The 20391-nt window shown below is 48.7% G+C and overlaps 1 protein-coding gene across 2 annotated transcripts in view; it reads left to right on the forward strand.

The window, feature by feature from the left end:
• The window catches only part of LOC119379177 (probable JmjC domain-containing histone demethylation protein 2C), a 230472-nt gene that overhangs the window by 116140 nt on the left and 93941 nt on the right, over nucleotides 1–20391 (forward strand). For both annotated transcript variants that reach the window (XM_037648384.2, XM_037648386.2), the window contains exon 3: nucleotides 17736–17852. In XM_037648384.2, the coding sequence (XP_037504312.1) occupies nucleotides 17736–17852 (117 nt within the window). The remainder of the gene's footprint in view (nucleotides 1–17735; nucleotides 17853–20391) is intronic.

Here is a 20391-nt window from a genome sequence, read left to right on the forward strand (position 1 = left end):
TAATTCGTGACGTAAGAGATTTCAAAGAGCATTTAACGTATTTTGGCGCCATTGGCTCGACGAAATTTCCACAAGCTCGTTATGTCAAGTCTGGCCCCCTCAGAGGACAATGTACTTCGATTTAACCGATTAGGAACTACGTAGGCCCAAGCAGGCGCCGTCAAAAATATGTGACCTCACGGCAAATGGTGCGGGAATTCCAAGGTGGCGTCGCCACCTGTATTTTCTTTTTGCGCGCTTTCTCTCTTATTAAGCGTCTTCTCGCAGCAAGCGTGGTGTTTTTGGTATCGTGGAAGACTACTTTACTAATGCGAGAAAAATCGTTTTGCTCTTTAGTGTCCCTTTCAAGTTGGCGTTGCTACCTGCACTTTCTTTTTGTGCGTCTTCAAGCGGCAAGTGTGGTACGTGCTTTCGTTATTGTAAAATGGAAATTTACTAATACGAGAAAAAATGTTTTTTTCCCTTGAGTGCCCCTGTAAACTGTACAGCAGTTCACTCGTCGTCGGGTTCGTAACTAGAGTCCTTAAAGAAATAAAAAAATGCGTCGTAGTGTCGTGCAAAAGTAAAGCTGAGTTAGTCGGCAGTACATTATACCCGAAATCTGAATAAATCCGTTTGGTGGTCAGAGCTGGCGTCACATTTGGAGGCTTCCACTCAGCAAAATCTGTGTGATTTTACAGCACGTTGGACGTCAAGTGTCCCATGCAACATCCGCTGTGTTCTCTCCGGATGGCACGTCGCCCCGTCTGTCAGCGTGTGCATCGTTTCGTACCCACTGGACTAGTGCCAATCTTAACTGCGGAGTTTGTGCAGGCGTTTTAGAAAGCGACAACCGTTGCGACTTGGCCAGCAGACGAGGAGCGCTAGTACGCGCGGGACGTGCGCATATATTGGCACTTGGTGAACGTCGGCTTCCTTTCCCGCTAACTATTGGCACGAACCGGCAAAACATCCCATTCGTCGGCCCTTTGATACTATGCACGCTGGACTTCCGCATGCATCGTTGGCTCACTCTGCTCTCTCCAATTTATTGTCCGTTTGTTGCGCTTGCATCCTTTATTTGCTCGTTGCATGTGATGGTCACTTCCCGTTTTTCCGTGCGTATCCCGCTTTTCCGCGGCTCTGTGTATATAACGCGAAGCTCTGTACTTTTCTTCCGAAGAAAGCCGTTTGTTTCTAAGCACGCAATTTCTCACGACACGTGGATTCAACAGACATGTCTAGATGCCTAGGTGTTTTTCCCGATTACCATAACGAGAATTTTTGTGCAGAGCGTGGGTGTGGTCATCCGAACCTTGAGTGCATTTTCGTTGCTCCTACTAGTGGAGGCATCCCGACGAGTGTAGGACCTTCGTCGTCACTTTGCGGAGCCTCGCCGCGTTATTGATACCATCTCTCTCGTTCGCTGCATCCGCGATTCATTGGTCGTGTCGCGGGCGGAACACTGCAGTTCGCTCGGACGAACCTGTTGATGTGCGTGCGCACGAACGCACATGTTTTCGCGAGCAGCGTCCCCTACTCTGTCGGTGCACGTGACCGGGCGCGGGTTTCTGGCGTGTCTATTTTCGTCGCCGCCGCCGGGGCAGCTGCGTGGCGCGCAACGACCCTGCAGGCCTCCTCTTGGGTCGCGTGACGGGGCCGTCGGAAGTGTCTCTCTTCCCTGGGAGGAGAGATCGTTTCGCCCGGTGACGAATGCAGCGCAGCGCGAGAAGTTCGTTCGGGCGTGATTGACGCGGATGAATGGGCAAGAAACGTGTGCGATTGGCGCCCTACTACTCTTGCCGCGTCGATATACACGGTTTAAATCGTGTCGTTTGAGGGTAATCGTAGCGCCTTATAAGTGTAACGAGCAGTTGCATAGCCAGAAATTTTTTCGGGGCTGTTCAACCATAGTTTAGGTGTGTTCGTGTGTACGTGTATATATAAACATGCAAAATTGGAAAATTTCATGGGGGGGGGGGGGGTGCCCCGCCTGCTACGTCAGTGATGACGAGGTGCAAGTTTCCTTATGGCGAAGAGAAGCTCCTGTGGAAACTCTGGTGCGAAGAATTCTTGCCCCGAGATCAGAATCGACGGCAGGTGGCAGGCGTGATGTCGCACAGCTGCAAGTCAGAGGCTGGGGAACAATGTTTGGTGGCCAATCACTTGTAGTTATATTCACAGTGATCTAATAATGCGCATAAATACAAAGAACTGTACTTGTGGCTTGTAAATAACTTGCGATAACTGGGAATAGGAGAGGCTGTTAAGAATCCGCTGCCTTCCTTTTTTTCCGAAGGGACATATTTATTGTAGTGCCAGGCCCTGTCGAAAACTCTCTGCGACAAGTTGGCTGACAGTTCGTTATTATTGGTCATCTCGGATCTAGCACCGCTGTCTAGATGTCTGGCGATTTTCTAAGAACTCCATCGCTTTGTTGTGCGTGATTGCTGGCTCTAATCGCACAATTTTTACTCATAATATGACATGGTCCAAGCACAGTGACTATGTATGTAACAAAGCATTAAAAAAAAACTAGGCTATCTGCGTCGCACTCTATCTAAATCTCCGAAGGAAACTAAGCTTCTCTTTTTAAATCACTCATTCATCCAGTAGTAGACTACGCATCTGTCGTGTGGAACCCGTACAAGCAATGCGAGATTAATGGGATAGAAGCAATTCAGAAAAAAAAAAGCGGTAAGATTCATATTTCATCGCTATGGCTGTGACTTTTCACCCTCTTCTGCTTTCTTCACTGAACTTAACTTCGCTCTCTTCGCGTCGCCGAATAGAGTCATTAAAATTCTTGCATAGCATCGTGACGTCTTCAGTTGAACTATCAAATGACAAGGACTACATAAACTTTGCACCTCAGTCAACGACAAGAAGCTATCACAACTTAAACTTAACGCCTTACTATGCTCGAACTAACATGTTCAAGTTCAGTTTTTCCCCCGTTCTATTGAAGACTGGAATTGGTTACCTGGTTCTATTCGTTCCCGCCCATCGCCCAATTTTGTAGCCGGCATCCATGACATGCGTCTGTAATATACCCTCGTCTATTTGCCATTGGTGTTAGCTCTTGAGTTGCATTGTTTCTTTGTTCTGTTTTCATTCATGTTTATCACATGTTTGTGCACTTTTGACCTTGTATAATCGTACATCTGTATTATTTTACCACTTCACATAATTTTCATTTGTTTGTTAAAATTCCGCGTATCTTTGTACACCCACTCCTGCCATAGCGCACTTAGCGCTGCAGTATGTGTAAATAAATAAATAAAAATGAGTAAAATCATTGAGTTAAGATTCACGGTCAGTGGCGTGCATGCGATGGCGGTGTGTGTATGATAATAGAATTGAAATATCTGGAATACGTGGAATAATGGTAACATAAGCCTCCGTCATTTTTAACTATATCGCGCGAGCGTCGTCTGCCACGCTGCGGTTTCGCATATTATCGCCGTTGTAAGGCGCTGATACTGTGTGCGGTCTAGAGTCACTAGTCTTGAGTCAGTCTAGAGTCACAGTTCCAGTGACTCTAGTGTGGTCGACGCTCGCGCGATATAGTTAAAAATGATGGAGGCTGTACATATCGCAGATTACGTCTGCGTTGCTACATCTAGGCAAAAACCGCTGTTTCTCGTGCGACAATTCCTCGCCTGCAGCTCTGTTCGAGAATGTTGCTCAGTTATTACTTGAATGTTTCCTCACGTTGAACTACTTGGACTACCCGATGTCTTCGAAGGGACGTGTCGTCGTCAATGTGGTGAGCTATAAAAAAAAAAAAAAAAAAAGGTGGGGAAAAAAAACCTATCGCAAATTGACGAATATGGCAGTGTCGTTCTGACTGGCGCGTTTCGTGTATTATAGAAAGAAAAAAAAAATTGGCAGTAACGTATGTTAACAATGTGAAGGTATACTTTCACAACGTGCTCACACGAGCTGTTGTGTGGTATTGACTGCGGTCCCTTTCAAGGACAACTGCTTCTGGCGGCCTGCTTTCATGGTTCGCCTTTACAAGTTATACCGTCTGCAGTCTCGCCGTGTCTGCGTAAGGTTCAAGCCGCAAAAACACTGCCGCAACCCTCTCGCTCGGCCATTCGTCCGCGTGCACTGCTGCCGGAAGCGAGGGGGAGTGAGCATGTGTGCCGGGCAGCTCAAGGGGTCACCGTGGCCCTTTCGGCAACAACTCTGCATGGACGTCATCCATCATCTGTCTCTCCGCGACGTCGAAACTGCGCGCCATTTTCGTGCGGCACGTACTCCGCTTCTACTTCTTCCGTGCTCGGTGGCGCGCTACGCAAAAGAAGGATGACCCGTCGAGGAAGCGAGCGAAAGCTGATGCGCACGGCGGTTTTTTTTTTTTTTTTCCCTCGCATTTTTCCCGCTCCCCTTCTATGCGAGGGCAATTTGGACCCCCTGAATTATGCAAGGCCGCGCAGAGATCGACGTTCGGATCGCGTGCGGCCGATCGAAAGAAGCCGGTTCGTCTGCGCCGCCAGCAGCGAGGTTGTTAGTGCGCACCATTTTCGGTGCTGTCTCCCTCCCGCAAGAGGAAAAATAAAAAAGCTCCGCTGCCGAAGGAGTCGCAGTGACGCTCGGGGAAGGAGCGAAAAGGCTGCGGAGGTAAATGATAAAATGGCGAAGACCTCGGAAAGGAAAGAAAAAAAAAAAAGAGGGTGTGTGCGCGCGCGGTGTCATTCAAGGGCGTATTGGCTGCCGCACCGGGCAGAATTTCTTTGCTGGCACGTTCTGCACCGCGCTTCTCCTGTAGTCTCCAAACGGAATACGAATTTCCGTCGTATGCTATTTATACACGGCACTGATCGTAAGCTTGTCATTTCTTTTTATCGCTCCCGTCTAATAACGTGAAACGGTACACGTTATATTGCATTACGTTCGCGCCAGTGTTCGTCGTGATCCCCGAGGTCACCTGTCGAAAATTGATCGTTTTCCTATGCGCTTCTTGGACGACTGACTTGCTTCAATTACACGATTTCAGCATCGGAATATGTTCATCCATTAGACATTTCGTAAAGACTAATGCTGCAATAGTTTTTTTTTTCTTTTTTTTTTGCGTATTTCCGTTGCTTTCACACATTTCCGTTGCTCGCACTTGCTGTCTTTGTGGTTATCATTCTCGCCGATCAATGTTATCGTCGTCAGCTGTCGACCGCTTCCTCCCGAAGCATCTGCTATCCGCTGACGTCTCTCCTGCACTCGACGAATTGGAACACGTGCGTCATGACTCGATCGGCGGGTGAACGTCTGCGAAATGTCTGTATCGGTGCAGAGCATTGTACCATAACAAACTTTCGGGGCCTTTGTTTGTGAACCTGCATGCGTCTCGTACTTTGTTGCGGACCCACATGTACGTCATTTGAAACTTTCAAGCGGCAAAGGAACTGAGAAGCCGTTTCCTTAAACTGAGAAAAGCTTACGTATTTATCGGAGTTTTCCCTTCGATCAGGTTTATCAAGTCGTACGTACGCCGGAAAAATGCTGGCAAGAATGATCGCGGTTGTACGCCAGCATTGGTGGAAGCAGACATATCGACGATTTTACGTACGGAAGTCGCTATCTTGGGCTGTTCGTTCACTGTTCGTTTAGTAAAAAATTCAAAACGGCAAAGTTAACAGCCCAATGTGGCAGCAATGAAATCCATGTGTAGAATATAGTCTATAGAGTGCACCGAATGTTTGAGTGCGCTATACAATCTTCTTAGATAAATTTTGTTTGTCAAGCCGTTGTTCATTCCGGAGAACTCGAGGTACCTCACATATTGCGCGCGTGTTAATTTCCATCTCGACGGGCCCTTTAAATCTTGCCCCTCGTAAGCACGTCCAAACGATGCATGTTTCCGAGAGCAGTGCAGCTTCCACGGGGGCGCTTCTCGTCGCCGCCGCCGCCGAGTCGTGTTCCAAAGAAGCGCGTATCGGAAGCCCCCGTCGTGCACGATCCAATTTCAGACTGCCGTGCATTGTCTGGCTGCGAGAACAATGGCTGCCGCGCTCTGGCGGTGCCAGGGAAAACAGAAGCGCGCCTGTGCTCGCCGCTGTTCCCACCGCTTCTCGCTTTACTGCGCTGCACGTTTGGCCGAGAATCTGCGTCGGCCGTGTTGCTGGGCGTTCGGGGAAAACAAGCGCGAAAGACCAGCTGCGTTGCTGCGCGCTTCCAATGTATGGATGACGTGTAATTGTGCTCGACACTGGCGCCAAACTTTCACCTCGTTACTTCTGCTTGATCATCTTCTGGCGCACCTACGCGGCCCGAGACCGTAATTATTCCGACGCCTGCGAAGAGCTCACTATAACGACTGCACACAATGAAGAAACTCGTTATGCGAACTTGCAAAATTTGCCAACAAGCGGACGTTAGTGGAGACACGCTCGTAATGACGGCTCGGCATTCAGCGTTTTGTGTAGCTGCGTACCATGCATCGTGCTGCGTAAAAATGCGAAACACCGCAATTCGCCTCGAAAAATCTTGATGCTTGTTCGCGTGTTTCGAGATCTGTGTCTTCACGTGTTTTTTTTTTTTTTTGTTTTTTTTTCTTTTGTGTGTAGCGTGGCGTCGACCCTATAAACTATGGTATCCACAAAAAATTTATAACTTGGCGAATTACGAAATAAGTGGTGCTCTCTGCCGACGATTGATTTCAGCACGAGTTGAATAGCCGATCGTATCCATTTGTGTACTGCACGTCGATTATATAAGCTATATTAAAAGTAACAATGTGCGTGGACGCTCCTCATATTGTTCCACAGCCGTGAACGCACGTATACACTATCCTTTCAGGTGTGTCTTTGTCTTTCTCGGTCGCTTATGTATCACAAGCATCTGCTAATCTGAACCGATGGTTCACATTTCTCACTGTGCTGTTCTATGTTACAAATCATAAATGAATATTATGACGCAATAGTTACAATAGTTAGACAAGCTGGACCTTTACAACTCGAATTGCGTTTCATTCTGAGATAGTCTTTCTTTTCGCCATTGAACTTACAGGTCTCGCGTATGCATCACCTACAAGAAGTAATGTTACTCGCTGAAGAGCCGTAACCTACTCGCATGCATTCATACCTAGAACCACATTCGATTGGAATCAGCTACCACAGTCAGCTACTGCTATACGTATACATGATGCTTTGAGTTTTCTGAATAACCTGTCTGGCATTGCAGGTTAAGGGCCCAAGGCGGTCGAAATTTCCGGAGCCCTCCACTACGGCGTCCCTCATAATCATATCGTGGTTTTGGGACATAAAACCCCACAAATTATTATTATGACATGTCTGGCATTACTTTATTGTGCTCATAAAATTGTATTTCATTCGTTTTTTCCTTTCTGACTTGTTATTAACCTGAATTAATGATGTTACATTTATTTTTGTTGTCGTTACATTCATTGCCGTTGTCATATGGATAGAGTTCAGCATTTCTGTTCAAATATGTCCACTGTTCGAGTTTCCTGTATCAAGTGTTATTGCATTTTGATCTGTGATATGTCCCTCCCCTCTGTAATGTGCAAGCCATGAGGGTAAAATAAATAAATGTGCTGCGCACCCAATAATTTCGCGAGTGTTGCGCTGCATTTTGCATTACTATACATTTTCTGTGCTTATGGCACGAACGGTTGCCACGAGGCCTGTGGCCGAATGTGCACCCTGTCGTCTGTTGTTTGGCTGGCGATGGGGCCTATAGGGATCCGGTATTGTTCCACTTTGCGCGCCCATTGTTCAAGGCTTGCGGAAAGGATTCCCCAGCGATCATGTTGCGCGCCGGATGCAACCCAGCACCACGCTTCGGCGGCGGAGAGGCATGGCGCCGCCGACATCTGGAATACTATCGCATGGCGTGTAGGCGCACGAGAAAGCAACGCATTTTTAGGCGAGTGCTAGTTCGTTCGCGCGGTAGTAAAGAAACTATGTGACTCTAATGAGGCAGTACACGCCATGCAATACCGCAGTTTTGTTTTTAGAGTGCGAATTGGTGCAGCCAGAATTTGTCTTATTCGGGGGTGGGCCAGCCGGGAAGTGTTGTCGCACGTAGTTTTATGCCAAATATCGTGATGCACAAATTTCGGGGGTTTGAGGTGGGAGCATGTACTCGGTGTACCATCAACCTCCCTGGCTGCTTCTCCGGTGCCACACATCAGGCGCTACTCCAGAACGCGTGCCCCGATTGATATTGTGGATGGTGAGGGTTATATATTGACATGTAATCGCAATCAACAACTCGATAGCACGGCCTGATTTCACACCTGGCATTCATTCGGGAAAAGTGGCTTCCGCCGAAAGAAGCCGATATACCTCTAGGTCCGCATGCAGAGCTGTTTGTCCTGCCCATTGTCGAGTTTCTAGCACGCACCGGCGCGATAGGGCCATGCAAATTCCGGCCATCCTTGGCAGTCGCGTACGCTCTGTAGGAAGCTGCTGCTCGTTCTCGCCGCAATCGGGCTGCATTGCCAGGCGCGCGTGCTGCTCGTGACTTCTCTGTTTTCCTTTTTCTCTCGAGTTGAGAGACCGCCGCCGGTGCGAACGGCTTTGTTGCGAGGGCGGGGTAACGGGTCTAAATTGCCGACTCCTTCCCCAGCATCTTTGTGTGTGCTTCTCCTCGGCGTTGTGGCCTCGGCTTCCGATCACCGTGCCGCCGATGCCTGACCCTGCTGTCGTGGTCAAAACGATACAAATCACTCCCCTAAACTATACCTTTCCCGTTACACGAGTACTGAAAATAAAGGACCGACTCGGAAGTTGTCTTTAATCGGGCATCATCCTGAGCACTCGCCGGAAGCACTGGCGCTTTACAAACGGCGCCGAGATAATGCTCTGTATCTGCTTTCTAATCTGAAAAGGGTGAACTGTTGCTACGTTTATGTTTTTGTCTGCAAGTTTATTTCTTCTTCGTGCAGTTTATTTTCGTTCTTAATGCGCGGAAAAGGTTCGGACCGGCCGAATGAAGCCTTCCACGGGATAGGGCCCCTAATAGAATTTTTTTTTCGTTTATCCTGTACTTCGAGGACACCACACTCTTCTTTTGGTAATCGCAGAAGTCGACATTTATTTCAAGCAGGGCACCAGCTCGGCTGCTGGTATTGTCATGTAAGTGAAATACTCGTGTCGTCTCTTGGCAGGCTGCAGATATGAACAGTAAATGTCGTCCATTGAGACACTCTTAATGAGGACAGTGCTAAACAAATTAAGTTCACATCTTAAGCGTAGCCAGAGGTTGGGGGGGGGGGGGGGGTATAAAACCCGGTTGCGGCCTGAATGTTCAAACGAGACGAAATGTCGAGTAGTGGACATTCAGGCTCTGGATCTCAACCCCCCTCCCCCGCCCCTCTCACGATATATCTAAAATTTGTATTATTGACACACACACACACACACACACACACACACACACACACACACACACACACACACACACACACACACACACACACACACACACACACACACACACACGCTGTCGCCAGGTATTTATTTTTGATCCCAGCAATAGATTGGGATTTAGGCAGGCTCGTAGCCGGGGGTCGGTGGGGGGCGGGGGCTTTCGGAATTGTGATGGAGGCGGTTTTACCGTAAATAAATAATGAAAATGGGTGTTTTTATAAATAGTCCAGACCTTCAGCAAGTGCCCCACCCCCCCGAAAAAAATCCTTGGCTACGGGCCTGGATTTAGGCTACGTCCATGGTTGACACTCATACAGCGGGAACACCATCTCGCTCAGAAAGCTTTTCGGCTACTGTAACACTATGGTCTTCGATAAAAGCGAGAACAAAAAACAAAGAGAGACTGCTGGTAACCGGTGTACCAGTGCAGTGAAGAATGAGCCCGGATAGAGGGTTCTTTCCGCGAATTGCCGTTGTTGGCAAGCGAGCAACCTGCGTGCTCTTTTTCAGTGCGAGATGACAAGGCAGGGTCTGCCAGTTAGTTTGGAGGTGCCCCGGCGGCGCGTTCTTGGAGCCGTGCCACGAGAGTTGGCGAAGCATTCGTGTGTGCGGTTGCCGTCAGCACGTGCTCTATACGCGACGTAGTACGCATACACTAGGTTGCCCGTGAATGTGCGCTCTGCTTCACGTCGATCACCACGTTATGGCGGACATTGTGGGCTCTTGGTAAACCGCCTCGGTTTTTCCTTCTTCGTCGAGCGTTTTCGCATTCCACTACAATCGTAACGCCCATGCTGGGAACCCAACCCTCGACACCCTGCTCATCATCAGAGCGTGCTGTGCGATAACGCGTTACACGCGTAGCCAGGTGTGTAATCTGGGAACAGTTTATTGCGCTGCCCTACAAGCAAAAAAGGGCAGTTCACACTGTGCAACACCCATCACTGTAGATGAATGCCCACGCATCGGCATTTCGTTCACGTAATGAAGGCACAGGTGTCACCATCGTGTCGCGTCGCGAGAATACGTTTCCACGCATCCATTTCAGGCTGTGTACGCTGTCCGAGTGAGCTGCTAAACCCATTACAGCCGTGCAAATTCATAACATTTCAACGTTGCACTTCGTAGATAGGACCGGCACCGCGACGCCAACTTAGTGTGAGCGGATAATCTCCCGTGTTTGGAAGTTCTCTGGCGCCTAACCCGGCGCCATCTTTGGCGCCGTTGGGAGGTCCCTGGCCTCCGGCGGCGAGCAGCCAGGCGGCCTTCGCCGTCTTTGTGTGTGCACTGCGTGTCCTGATGGCCTTTGAATTGCCCAGTGACGCCGCCGTCAACCGGTTTGGCCGCCGGGCCTGACCCACTTCGGCGGCGCCGCCAGTCGGGCCTCTCTCTCCGCGGAGCGCCGTCAACTGAGCGAGCCCGTCACTTTGTTTTTGGGGCACCTGCGCACACACACTGTGTGACTCACTGGCGTGTCATCGGCCTTGCTGTCATTGTGTCATCTGCGTAAAGCGAGCTAAGCTCGATTCCAGAAGAGAGAGGGGAAAAATGATTGCGTAATCCCAGCCGTGTAGTGCTCGCCGCGAAGAACTGTTTGTAAGCAATGTGCTGCTCTACTGAGATTCAGAGCCTGAATATCCAACGATACGAAATGTCCAACGGGTCACGTGACCGGCGAGACTGAATGTCCAACGAGACGGAATGTCCAACCGAGACTGAATGTCCAAGGAGGCTGAATGTCCAACCGAGACGAAATAGCCAACGAGACGGAATGCTCAATTTAGAAGAGAACTTTTCCTAGTTCGAAATTTGTCAGAAAACTGATTCATTGCGTTAAGATAGCCTAACGGAAGATCGCATTTTCTTTGTGTTTTGTAAATGTTCACTGTGCCGTCGGGTATCGTATTTTCGTTCCCTTGTTAATTTGCTTTACGGCATTTATCGTAATTTCAACTTGTGTTTGTTTTATTTTTCATTTCTATATTTAGTTTTCATATTTATATTTCATATGTTATTTTATTTTGTTTGATTATATACTTTGTGGGATGTCAGAAATCTGACCCTTTAACGAATTACGAAAGGGGGCGCTCCCTCGTCCACTTTGTGGGGTATTTATGTGCGTTTAGTCCCTGGGAGTGTCTGCCAGCGCTACTCGTAGCAAGGCGGCGAGTATGAAACATTTTTTGGCAGAGGGCGTCACGAGGCACGTGATCTTTACACGAGGCGGCAGCTGACCAATAAACCCTCACAGGCTGCATCACGTACGCCGGAACGAAGCCCTCGCTACGAAAGTGCGAAATAAGGGTAACTGTTCTGAGGGGCTTCTTTCTTTGTTAAAAAAAAAAAAACAGCCAATTTAGCGAAAGAAAGCAGAGGAACATTATTTGTTGTTTGTAACGCTAGTGTAATGATACTATAACCCAAATTGAAAGCAATAAAATGGACGAAAGAGCACCCTTTCCGTCAGTGGGATCCGAACTCGCAACCTTACAAATACGGCTACGACTTGCGCTGGCTAACACTCCGAGGGATCAAACGCACATAAATACCCAACTGTGTCAACGAGGGAGCGCCCTCCGTCGTAGCTCTATTTTTAGAGCATCAGACGCGTAATTCGAAAATTGTGGGTTTGGATTCCACCGACGGAAAGGGTGCACTAAATAAATGCCCGAATAGCGCACTCAACAGAAGGCTGGTGTAGTAAAGTATGCAAACTCGTTGCCCACAATATTGTGGCTATTTTGCCGGCTTACATGTAATCTATTACGTACAACTTCGGTCCCTCCGACTGGCGACTCATTCTAATTTTCCGACCGAGACGGAATATCCAATCCAGAATGAATGTCCAACGAGCCTGAATGTCCACTATTGGACATTCCGTCTCGTTGGACATTCAGGTCGCAAGCGCTCTACTGAACCTTCCTGTACAAAAGTGTATGTAACAGTCTATAGACTCTCTAAACCCATTTTTGTAAGGGCTAAAGCGTCACCACATGCGGAACATAGGTCTCACTACGTGGCCGAATATGAGCCGTGCCAGTGCAAGCTCTTCACTGCGCGTATCGAGTTTTTGGCATATTCAATTCTCCGGTGCCACTTAGATTTTCTTTGTAGGTGACAGACGTTTTTTTCTGGAACGGTTCGGCTTGTGTCCGCTAGTGCATACTCAATCCGGAGCTCTCAGTACGGCGTCTCTCGTTGTCGGGGCCGCTGCTTTGGACACTAAAATGGCATTGGAAATAGTCGATAACCAGTACATCATGCACTGATGAGGTACGCATGAACATCTGTTGGTTTCTGTCAAGTTTTGATGGTCCTTCTGGTGAGGAGGAACGCCGACGATTTTGGCTGGGCCCCCACGAAAACTATGAGATGACACGGCACACCCGGCTGATGGAAACCGAGCTTCCCTCCCATGATCATCTGCAATCCACTCTGCCGTAAAACGTACCAAGCAAGCTAGTCTCACAGGGGCTGTCATCAGACTCATTCAGTGTTCTCAGAGGGATGTTGCTCAGCTTACATGAGCAACCAAATAATTGTTTTGTAATGGGTGCCTTACCACACATGTGCATACGGGGCAACGTAGCTGCTGATGAAAAGGCAACGTCTGTAAACTTTTTTAACGCAAACGTACATATACGTATACAGACCACAGAATTCAAGCCGTTTTTACGACTATAGGCTATGGAAATGTTGCAAGAGCCAGTGGAAGGGTATCAAATAAGCTACACATAATCAAACCAAAATTATGAAACTGGGTGTCTGAGCAAACAGCGAGACTCGACGAGGAAGTACTGCTTTGTAGACTAAGAATGGGACGTAACGTACAGCACTCATCCCCTATCTCCAGACTGGTAGCGACCCCCCTGCGAAGTGCGATATATGTGGCAGCAAACTGGCAGTCATCCATGTTCTTCTTAAGTGTCCAGAAATATAACCACGGAGATAATACTTCCCCTCTCTGTACCACCAGCAAACATTATTTCTAAACAAACTTCAATACACTATTAAAATTGTAATTTTAATCGAACTAGTTAAAACTAATACACTAGAAGGCTATTTGTAGCACAGCCTCCCCTTGGAGGCTGTAGCTGCAATGCAGTCACTTTATGCAGCACATGCCTCGCAGCCCTTGTGTACAGTTGTGTTCAAGGGCCTTGCCGAGGCACTAATGTTGGTGTCATTGACACCAATTTATGCTTCGTAATACACTATTATGTTCATAGCAGTCACTACTGACGAACATAACCTTATTAATTATACATTGTACGTCATTACCGCCATGTCCCATCCTCCATATGAATTGATTTCGCCATCAGAAAAAAAAAATACACGTTCACAGTTATTAAGAAATGCCGTGACGTTTTTTCGGCCATATCTGGCACGGCAAAAAGACTATCAATCGTGTGCACAAGAGCAGTTCAGTGTAGGAGTGGCATTATGCCGTCTACAGAAATGCTAAGTTTTCCAAGCTCCTTGCATAAACAATACAGCCACCATGCTTCGCAACCTCAAAATCCCTACTGCTGTATGAACAGAAACCGGCGAAATTCGTCACATCTGAGCCGGTATTTTCCCGAAACATCGAGTCCATGTTGTCCATCTTGACTGCTCTCGTTTAGTTTGTGTCGCACGACAACACTTTTCTTTCTTCTTCCGGCCGCTAACGCCAAGTCGCCCCCATGGGATCATGCTAAACATAAGAACACTTGACCATCCAGGTTTTATTTGAGGCGCACTGGACGTTGTTTACACGCTTGTATACGGCTCTCCCTGCAGCCGCACACCGGGACGGACAGTGGGAGCACCTGTTCGGAGCTGCCTTGATGGCGCTTTCATGACACGTCCGCGAAGCCAGGTGCGAGGAGCGAGCAATGCCGCGACGCGTGGCACAGGATGCACGCTCCGCGAGGCATGTCTCCATAAAGCGTCGCTCCTGCTGGCCAGGCACAAAGGGCGCCATCCCTGGCGCAAAATGATTCGGCCTCCTCGCATGCACGGCCGCCGCACGCTCGGTCGCTTTTCAAGTATCCTGCGTCGCGACCGCTCCGGCAAGGACCTCACTGGGGAAGTGTCGGAAGGCGTCCGGCGTCCGGGCAGATTCGTCCAAAAGAACGCGCCCGCCCCGTTGCGTGACGGACGGGGCGCGGAGTTTGACGTTGAAAATGGTCGGACGTTCTGCGGTCTGTCGTGCAGAAGGCCGTGATTAATCGGTCTCGACCGTTCCTGTGACCCTTCCTTGGTTTAAGCGCAGTGCGTGGAGTTGCGTGGTCGCTGGAGGGTGGACGTATGTTGTGACTTCACGCCGCATATGTCTTCTGCGTGCGACACCTATGAAAGTTAGGAATAATGCACGCGGACTCGAATCGGAACCATACCACAGCAAACTGTGGATGTAATTTTTAGCTTGTGAAACAGCGTGAACGGGGAGAAAAGTAAAAATCAACAACTCGGAGACGGTGAATCGACAGCCAGCCCGTGCTGTCGTGTGTTCTTCCTTATGTCCCAGCCAGTCTGGTGGTGCTGTTACGTGTGTTCAGAATGAATGAACACACGCACCCACAAGAAGGGGGCGAAAAGAAAATCGACATACTGTCGCCATACTGGACGCAGCACGTGGAAAAACACTTCAGTTCTTCACGCGATCTCGACACATGTTTTATTCGGTATAATATAGTGCATGTGCTTGAATTTATTTGAGGGCTATGCTCGGAGAAATCATTATTTCGCACAAGTTGCGCCCTTAGACTTGCTTATCGCCAACAGCATAGCTAGTATTAGTGAGATACCGTCGACGAATCCACGCACGGCAGCTTTCGCATGCCAAACTGTCGTCTAGGCACTTAGCGCTCGTCGTTGTCTTTTCCACGATTGCCAGGAAACGACCCAGAGCTGGATGGCCCGCGGTTAAGGCCTCGCATTACCGCCTTTTTGTGATGCAGCCGCTGTGGGCTTGAGTAATGGCCAGAGAAATGCTTAAATGCTTCGTTTATAGCCATAGATGTCGGGAGCGCGACGGTGCGCTCGTGTCACCTTTTCCACTCTTGATCGCTCTCTGTAGAACGGAGCAGCTTGCGTTTTCGTCGCATTACCACAGGACAAAACAACTTTTTCGTTCCTTGCAGGTAAAGTTGGCGAAGGCCACTCAGCCGATCTTGGCTGCTTGTTGACCATGATATCTCCCGTACGTTCGTTCTTTCGCCACGCGCTCGCTTTCCCGTCTCCTGATTGCGCACATAAACCGCCGCCCTTGTAGGCGACCTTCGTTTGCTCGGCAGTGGGCGTTTCGAGTGACGTCCCTACAGATCTGAATCGCTAATTCTGACAAGCTTGCTTTCTCTGCGATTGCCTATAGTGTTTGTATGGAGCCAGCTTCGTGCAAAAAGGCACATGCTCGCGTTTCTCTTGCAGCCGTATTATGTTCATTATTGCATTTCTTACCTCTATTTTTCTGTAGCTTGAGCTTTCGCGTCGGGTTTTTATGTCAGTGCGCCAGGCATTTTTCATCCTTCCTTCGCAGTTACATTCAGCCGCCCACTGCAGAAGGTTTTACTCCATTCTGTTTGGAAAGAGGCCGCCTAAGATTGTTGGCGGTTGTCGCAGTTCTCTATAGTCGCTACCGAATTCATGTGGTACGCTTTAGTAATAACGCCGAACTGATCATTTCAATACTGATTGTCTGTGGTTGCAAGCGATATTGATCATGGCCTAGAACGCGATAGAATTTGCTACAAGGGCAGCGTAATTGAGTCAGTAGTTTGTAGTATTCGAGAAATAAATGCCGATTTGGGAATGCACGTTCTTTTTGTACACAGTGCCGTCTTTGTGGAGCGTTCCTTGCTTTTGCTGTACCCTGTTCACAATAGCTTTACACGATAGACAGCATGAATGTTATAATCTTACAACTTGCGATGCGCCAGGGCCGCAGTGCAGTAGCAGTATAGAATTCCATCGTAAAAGTAACTGCACATTGTAAAGCCTTTGGGCGAGGAGCATTGCGATAGATATTTAACGCGAAGGAATGCTAACGTGCCCGTGAACCGCAGTTGTCAAGTGGTAGCCTTGCATTGGCGGCCGTACACCATAACAGACTCATTGAACCCGTATTTTTCTTTTCTTTTTCCTTTGTCCCTGCTTCGAGACAAGTGCCATTCGATACGGAAATGGGCTCCGCGGGCTCTTTCACTTCCGTCGTCGAGTTCCGCCAATGTGAGCCCGAAGGAAAAGCGGTTTGCTTGCATCTGGCGCCGCGGCGCGTCATGCGGAATTAATCTGGCTCTCTCTCGGGAGCAGTTTCTCAAGGTCGCTGCGTGCTGCCATGGCAACGTGTTCCTGCCTCCCTAGTCCATTGATCGGCCTCGTGGGTGCCGCTGTTGCTTCATGCAGCCCTGCGGTGGAGGAAGGTTCTCTGACGGGCCCGCATTCCAATAAATACGTGGCTAAAAACACCACGAACGAAGGACTGAGACACGTGGTTCAACCGTCTCCCTTGCCACTTCGTACGCCTCAAAGTCCTCTTCTGCTCATTTTTCTTCGTCAGCGTGCCGGCACTGCATGACGTTCAAGTTGAGAAAGCGCTTTGAAGTTGGCGCACGCCGGGCTCAATTTCGTGCATTAATCACCGACTCATTGCGACTTGTAATTCGTTACTTGTGCTGCGTATACGAAGATATATATATACACACATAATTTGCCGTTACGTATACCATCGAGCCGCCAACAACTCCTCGTGACACAATGGGTGTATGAACGCCAATGAGGTCTATTTAAGTAAAGTTATTTAATACGTTTCCCTGTGGCCTGAAAAATACCATCTAACAATTTGCCACAAATAACGTGAAATGAGGCTTGCGGTGCAAACCTCGTCTTTGGTCCATGTTAATCATTCGTAGTATCAGCAGTGTTCTCATTTTTTGTCTGCTCGCTGCAACCGTAATGAGTGTAGCAGGAAAGGAATGTCCGTTCTCCGTAGAAGTCATTTTCCTTACTTCGTTTCGTTGTTAAGATATCTGAATAAAAATCCAGCGCGAAACTCTCGCGGCTACGTATCACTGTCTGTTGGAAAGAGAATAGCTCTTTGTTGACTGCGTCACGTTGAACGCTAATTCTCGAGTCCGTACCGTCGTCCGTTTTTGTGGCATCTCAATAATTTTCATCCTTTGAACACTTGCAAAGACGTTGAAGGAACAGGCCGGGATTATATTAAAGGACTATCGCGTGTCACGCGAGAAGGTAATGTCCTGCGACTCTGCGAGATATTACAGTAATGGTTTCTGCGACTGTATGGCGTTGACCTAAACGCCTGGAAGTATTCGTAATGCTGACTGTCGTTCTGTTTTATGTTTGTCTTTGCAGAATTTCATCAGCTTCATTGATCGAGTTGGAGTGTGGGATCAACTGCTGAAGCCCGTTGAGTACCTGACCGATCGCTTCGTGAGGTTCGTGGACTACTCTGAGCTGCGATTTTATCAGGTGGGTGTTCGCTTCGATGTTGGTCTTATAGGGCACGCTATTGGGCGCGAGGCCCACCACTGGAGACGCGGGCGCTGCAATCGCTGTGACGTGCAGGGTTGGATCACGTGACCTCGCCTCGCTCTGGCGAAGGGAAGCGGACGGTTGAATGCGTTGTTTTTAACCGCGATTTCGCTTTTGAACAGCGTTGTTTTGCTCTCACTTCTTGTGTGTGGACCCCTAGAAGCTACACAATCCGGAAAAGTGCACTAAAGATTATAGGCGGCATGGTACTTTTCCGCTCCGTTGCACAGTGCGCTACGTACGCGAAGGGGCCAGGCGTGAGCTTTCACCACCACCCTGCTTTTCACGAGCATGATGCCGCTGTCGCCTTTCTTTTTTGTTACTTCAAGCCTGTGGTGTTAAAATGAACACCGACCACGAACATTCACGGCAGCATTGTTCACAGTGAAAAATGAATGCGCAAACAGTCCGGTTATGTATGTTTTAAAATATGACGTAGGCAACGTGCGGACGTGTGTGGAAAGTTGCCGTAATGGCGATTAAGCGTGTGCGCCATTGTCTAGATTGTCAGAGATTCAATATAAAGCCGAGGAACCCAGTTATTTTCTGTTTCCGTTATCTTTGCCTTATCCCAGTCTATTTTGTGGCCAGTTGCGTCTGCGTGTTCGGCCAGTGCGTCCGATGAAACCTTCCTTACGTCATACATGTGCTACTTGAGTATTTACTGGAAGTTAGCTGTCTCGCCGACGTAACTTCCACTGCTGTTTGACGCCCCACCCCCCTGCCGCCCTCGTGTTTATTTTAATTGTCCTCGTGTCTTTTCCCGACCACACGGGTTTCCGTCAGACTCTCGACTTCAGCCCAGGGGGTTCCTTGCTTATAGATTATTTCTGTAAAATGAGCCCATAGCCAGTGTAAGTTGTTCTTTGTGTTGGTTTACGCTACAGGCGAAAACGTGGCCAGCTTCAAACACTGATTCACCTTCTAGCAGCAGCCTCGAAGTGTCATACTGGTTGTCAATGAAGCTTTATAAATGCTGGACGCTCGTATTTTCACAGCAACATAATATTGCCATTTAGATCACGGTAAGTTACACCTTGCAGCATGGTCATTCAAGTGCGCAAGTAATACGGCCGGCTGGCACGCGGTGCACTTGCTGTCGCAATCGAGCCTGATCGGGACCGTATTTTTCGATCGCGATTGGCCCGTTTGTGCAAGCTAAATAACGGAGTCAATCGTCGAAAATTTTCACCCCGATGTGGCTTGGTGGCGATCGAAAATGCGCCGTGTGACAACCTTGGAAAATACGCGCAACGAGAAGCAGCAGATATATATTAAAATCGTGCCGCAGACAAACTCATGTGAAATGTTATATTTAGCTACAACACTGAATGAGGTCCGCGCGTACATAAGGCTCTCGTGCGTTTGTCTTCAATCGTATGAGAAAGGTTGCGGCTGTATGAATCTCTAAGCATACTGGATTGCTTCCCACAAAGCGGAGAAACCGCTTTCGTCGTGCTTCATAGGGCTATGTGAACTAAACAGGAATGTAAATTTGCCCATGCTTGTCGTGTCAACCGCGGCCTGTTTTTATATTCAAACCTAAAACGAATGAAGTTGCACGGTTGCCCGTATTTCTTGCAGCAAAAAAAAAAAATATATATATATGTTTCTTTGCCGCAAGCACGCGCTAAAGCCCATTTGACGCGAAATGATTCGTTACCTTTTACAAAATCAGCGTGCGCGGCCCCCGTGGTTTCCATATCGGTGGCCATAGCAGACGACGCCGGCAGTCAGGACGCTGTCTAAGGCATCATGAGGACGTAGCACTTTTTTCTGAGCAGTTATTTAGCATTTCGTACAGTCAGTGATGAAGCCGCAGCAGTATTTTCCGGATTTCTTTGAAGTGAAGTACAACAATAATAATAAAAAAGCAGACGCGAAAGCGGCTGTGGGCTGAGCGGCAGAGGGCTGGCGGAGCAATCCAACCTTGCACGTCACAGGGATGCCTCCGCATGGTGGCGCCACGGCATGTCCTCGCGCCCAATAGCTTCTGTACATTGCTCCACACAAACGTGTAATTTGAACGCCCGCGAGTGTTTATACGAAGACGGCCATCCCAAGTGGCAGCGCGCATCACCAAAGGTATAAGTGACCGTATATTGTCACACATGTAACTTTTCCGCACTTTGACCTATCCGCACTGGCGACAGGCCTCGCGAGTAATTTGAGCTGGGGCTTCCTAGAGCGTTTGAACCTGAGCATTTAAATGACATGCCGTGGCTGCGATTGTTGCGACAGGGATGTACGCAACCTTGTTCTGACAATGCTGTTGTGCGGCTGTTCACGGTGACTGTGCTCAGCGCACGCAATGTGGACCAGTAAGTGAGCGAGCAGTACGCTAACGTCACTTTGAGCGCCTTGCAGCGACCGCTGGCCGCAGTGTACCGCACAAATGCTGCGGCCAAAAGGGGTCACCTTGAAGGCCGGCCGCAGTTCCGAGAACGAGAGTTCCGTCGCAGCTTTCTTTTTCCTC

The sequence above is a fragment of the Rhipicephalus sanguineus genome, chromosome 1, assembly GCF_013339695.2.
Source record: "Rhipicephalus sanguineus isolate Rsan-2018 chromosome 1, BIME_Rsan_1.4, whole genome shotgun sequence".
Classification (NCBI taxonomy): domain Eukaryota; kingdom Metazoa; phylum Arthropoda; class Arachnida; order Ixodida; family Ixodidae; genus Rhipicephalus; species Rhipicephalus sanguineus.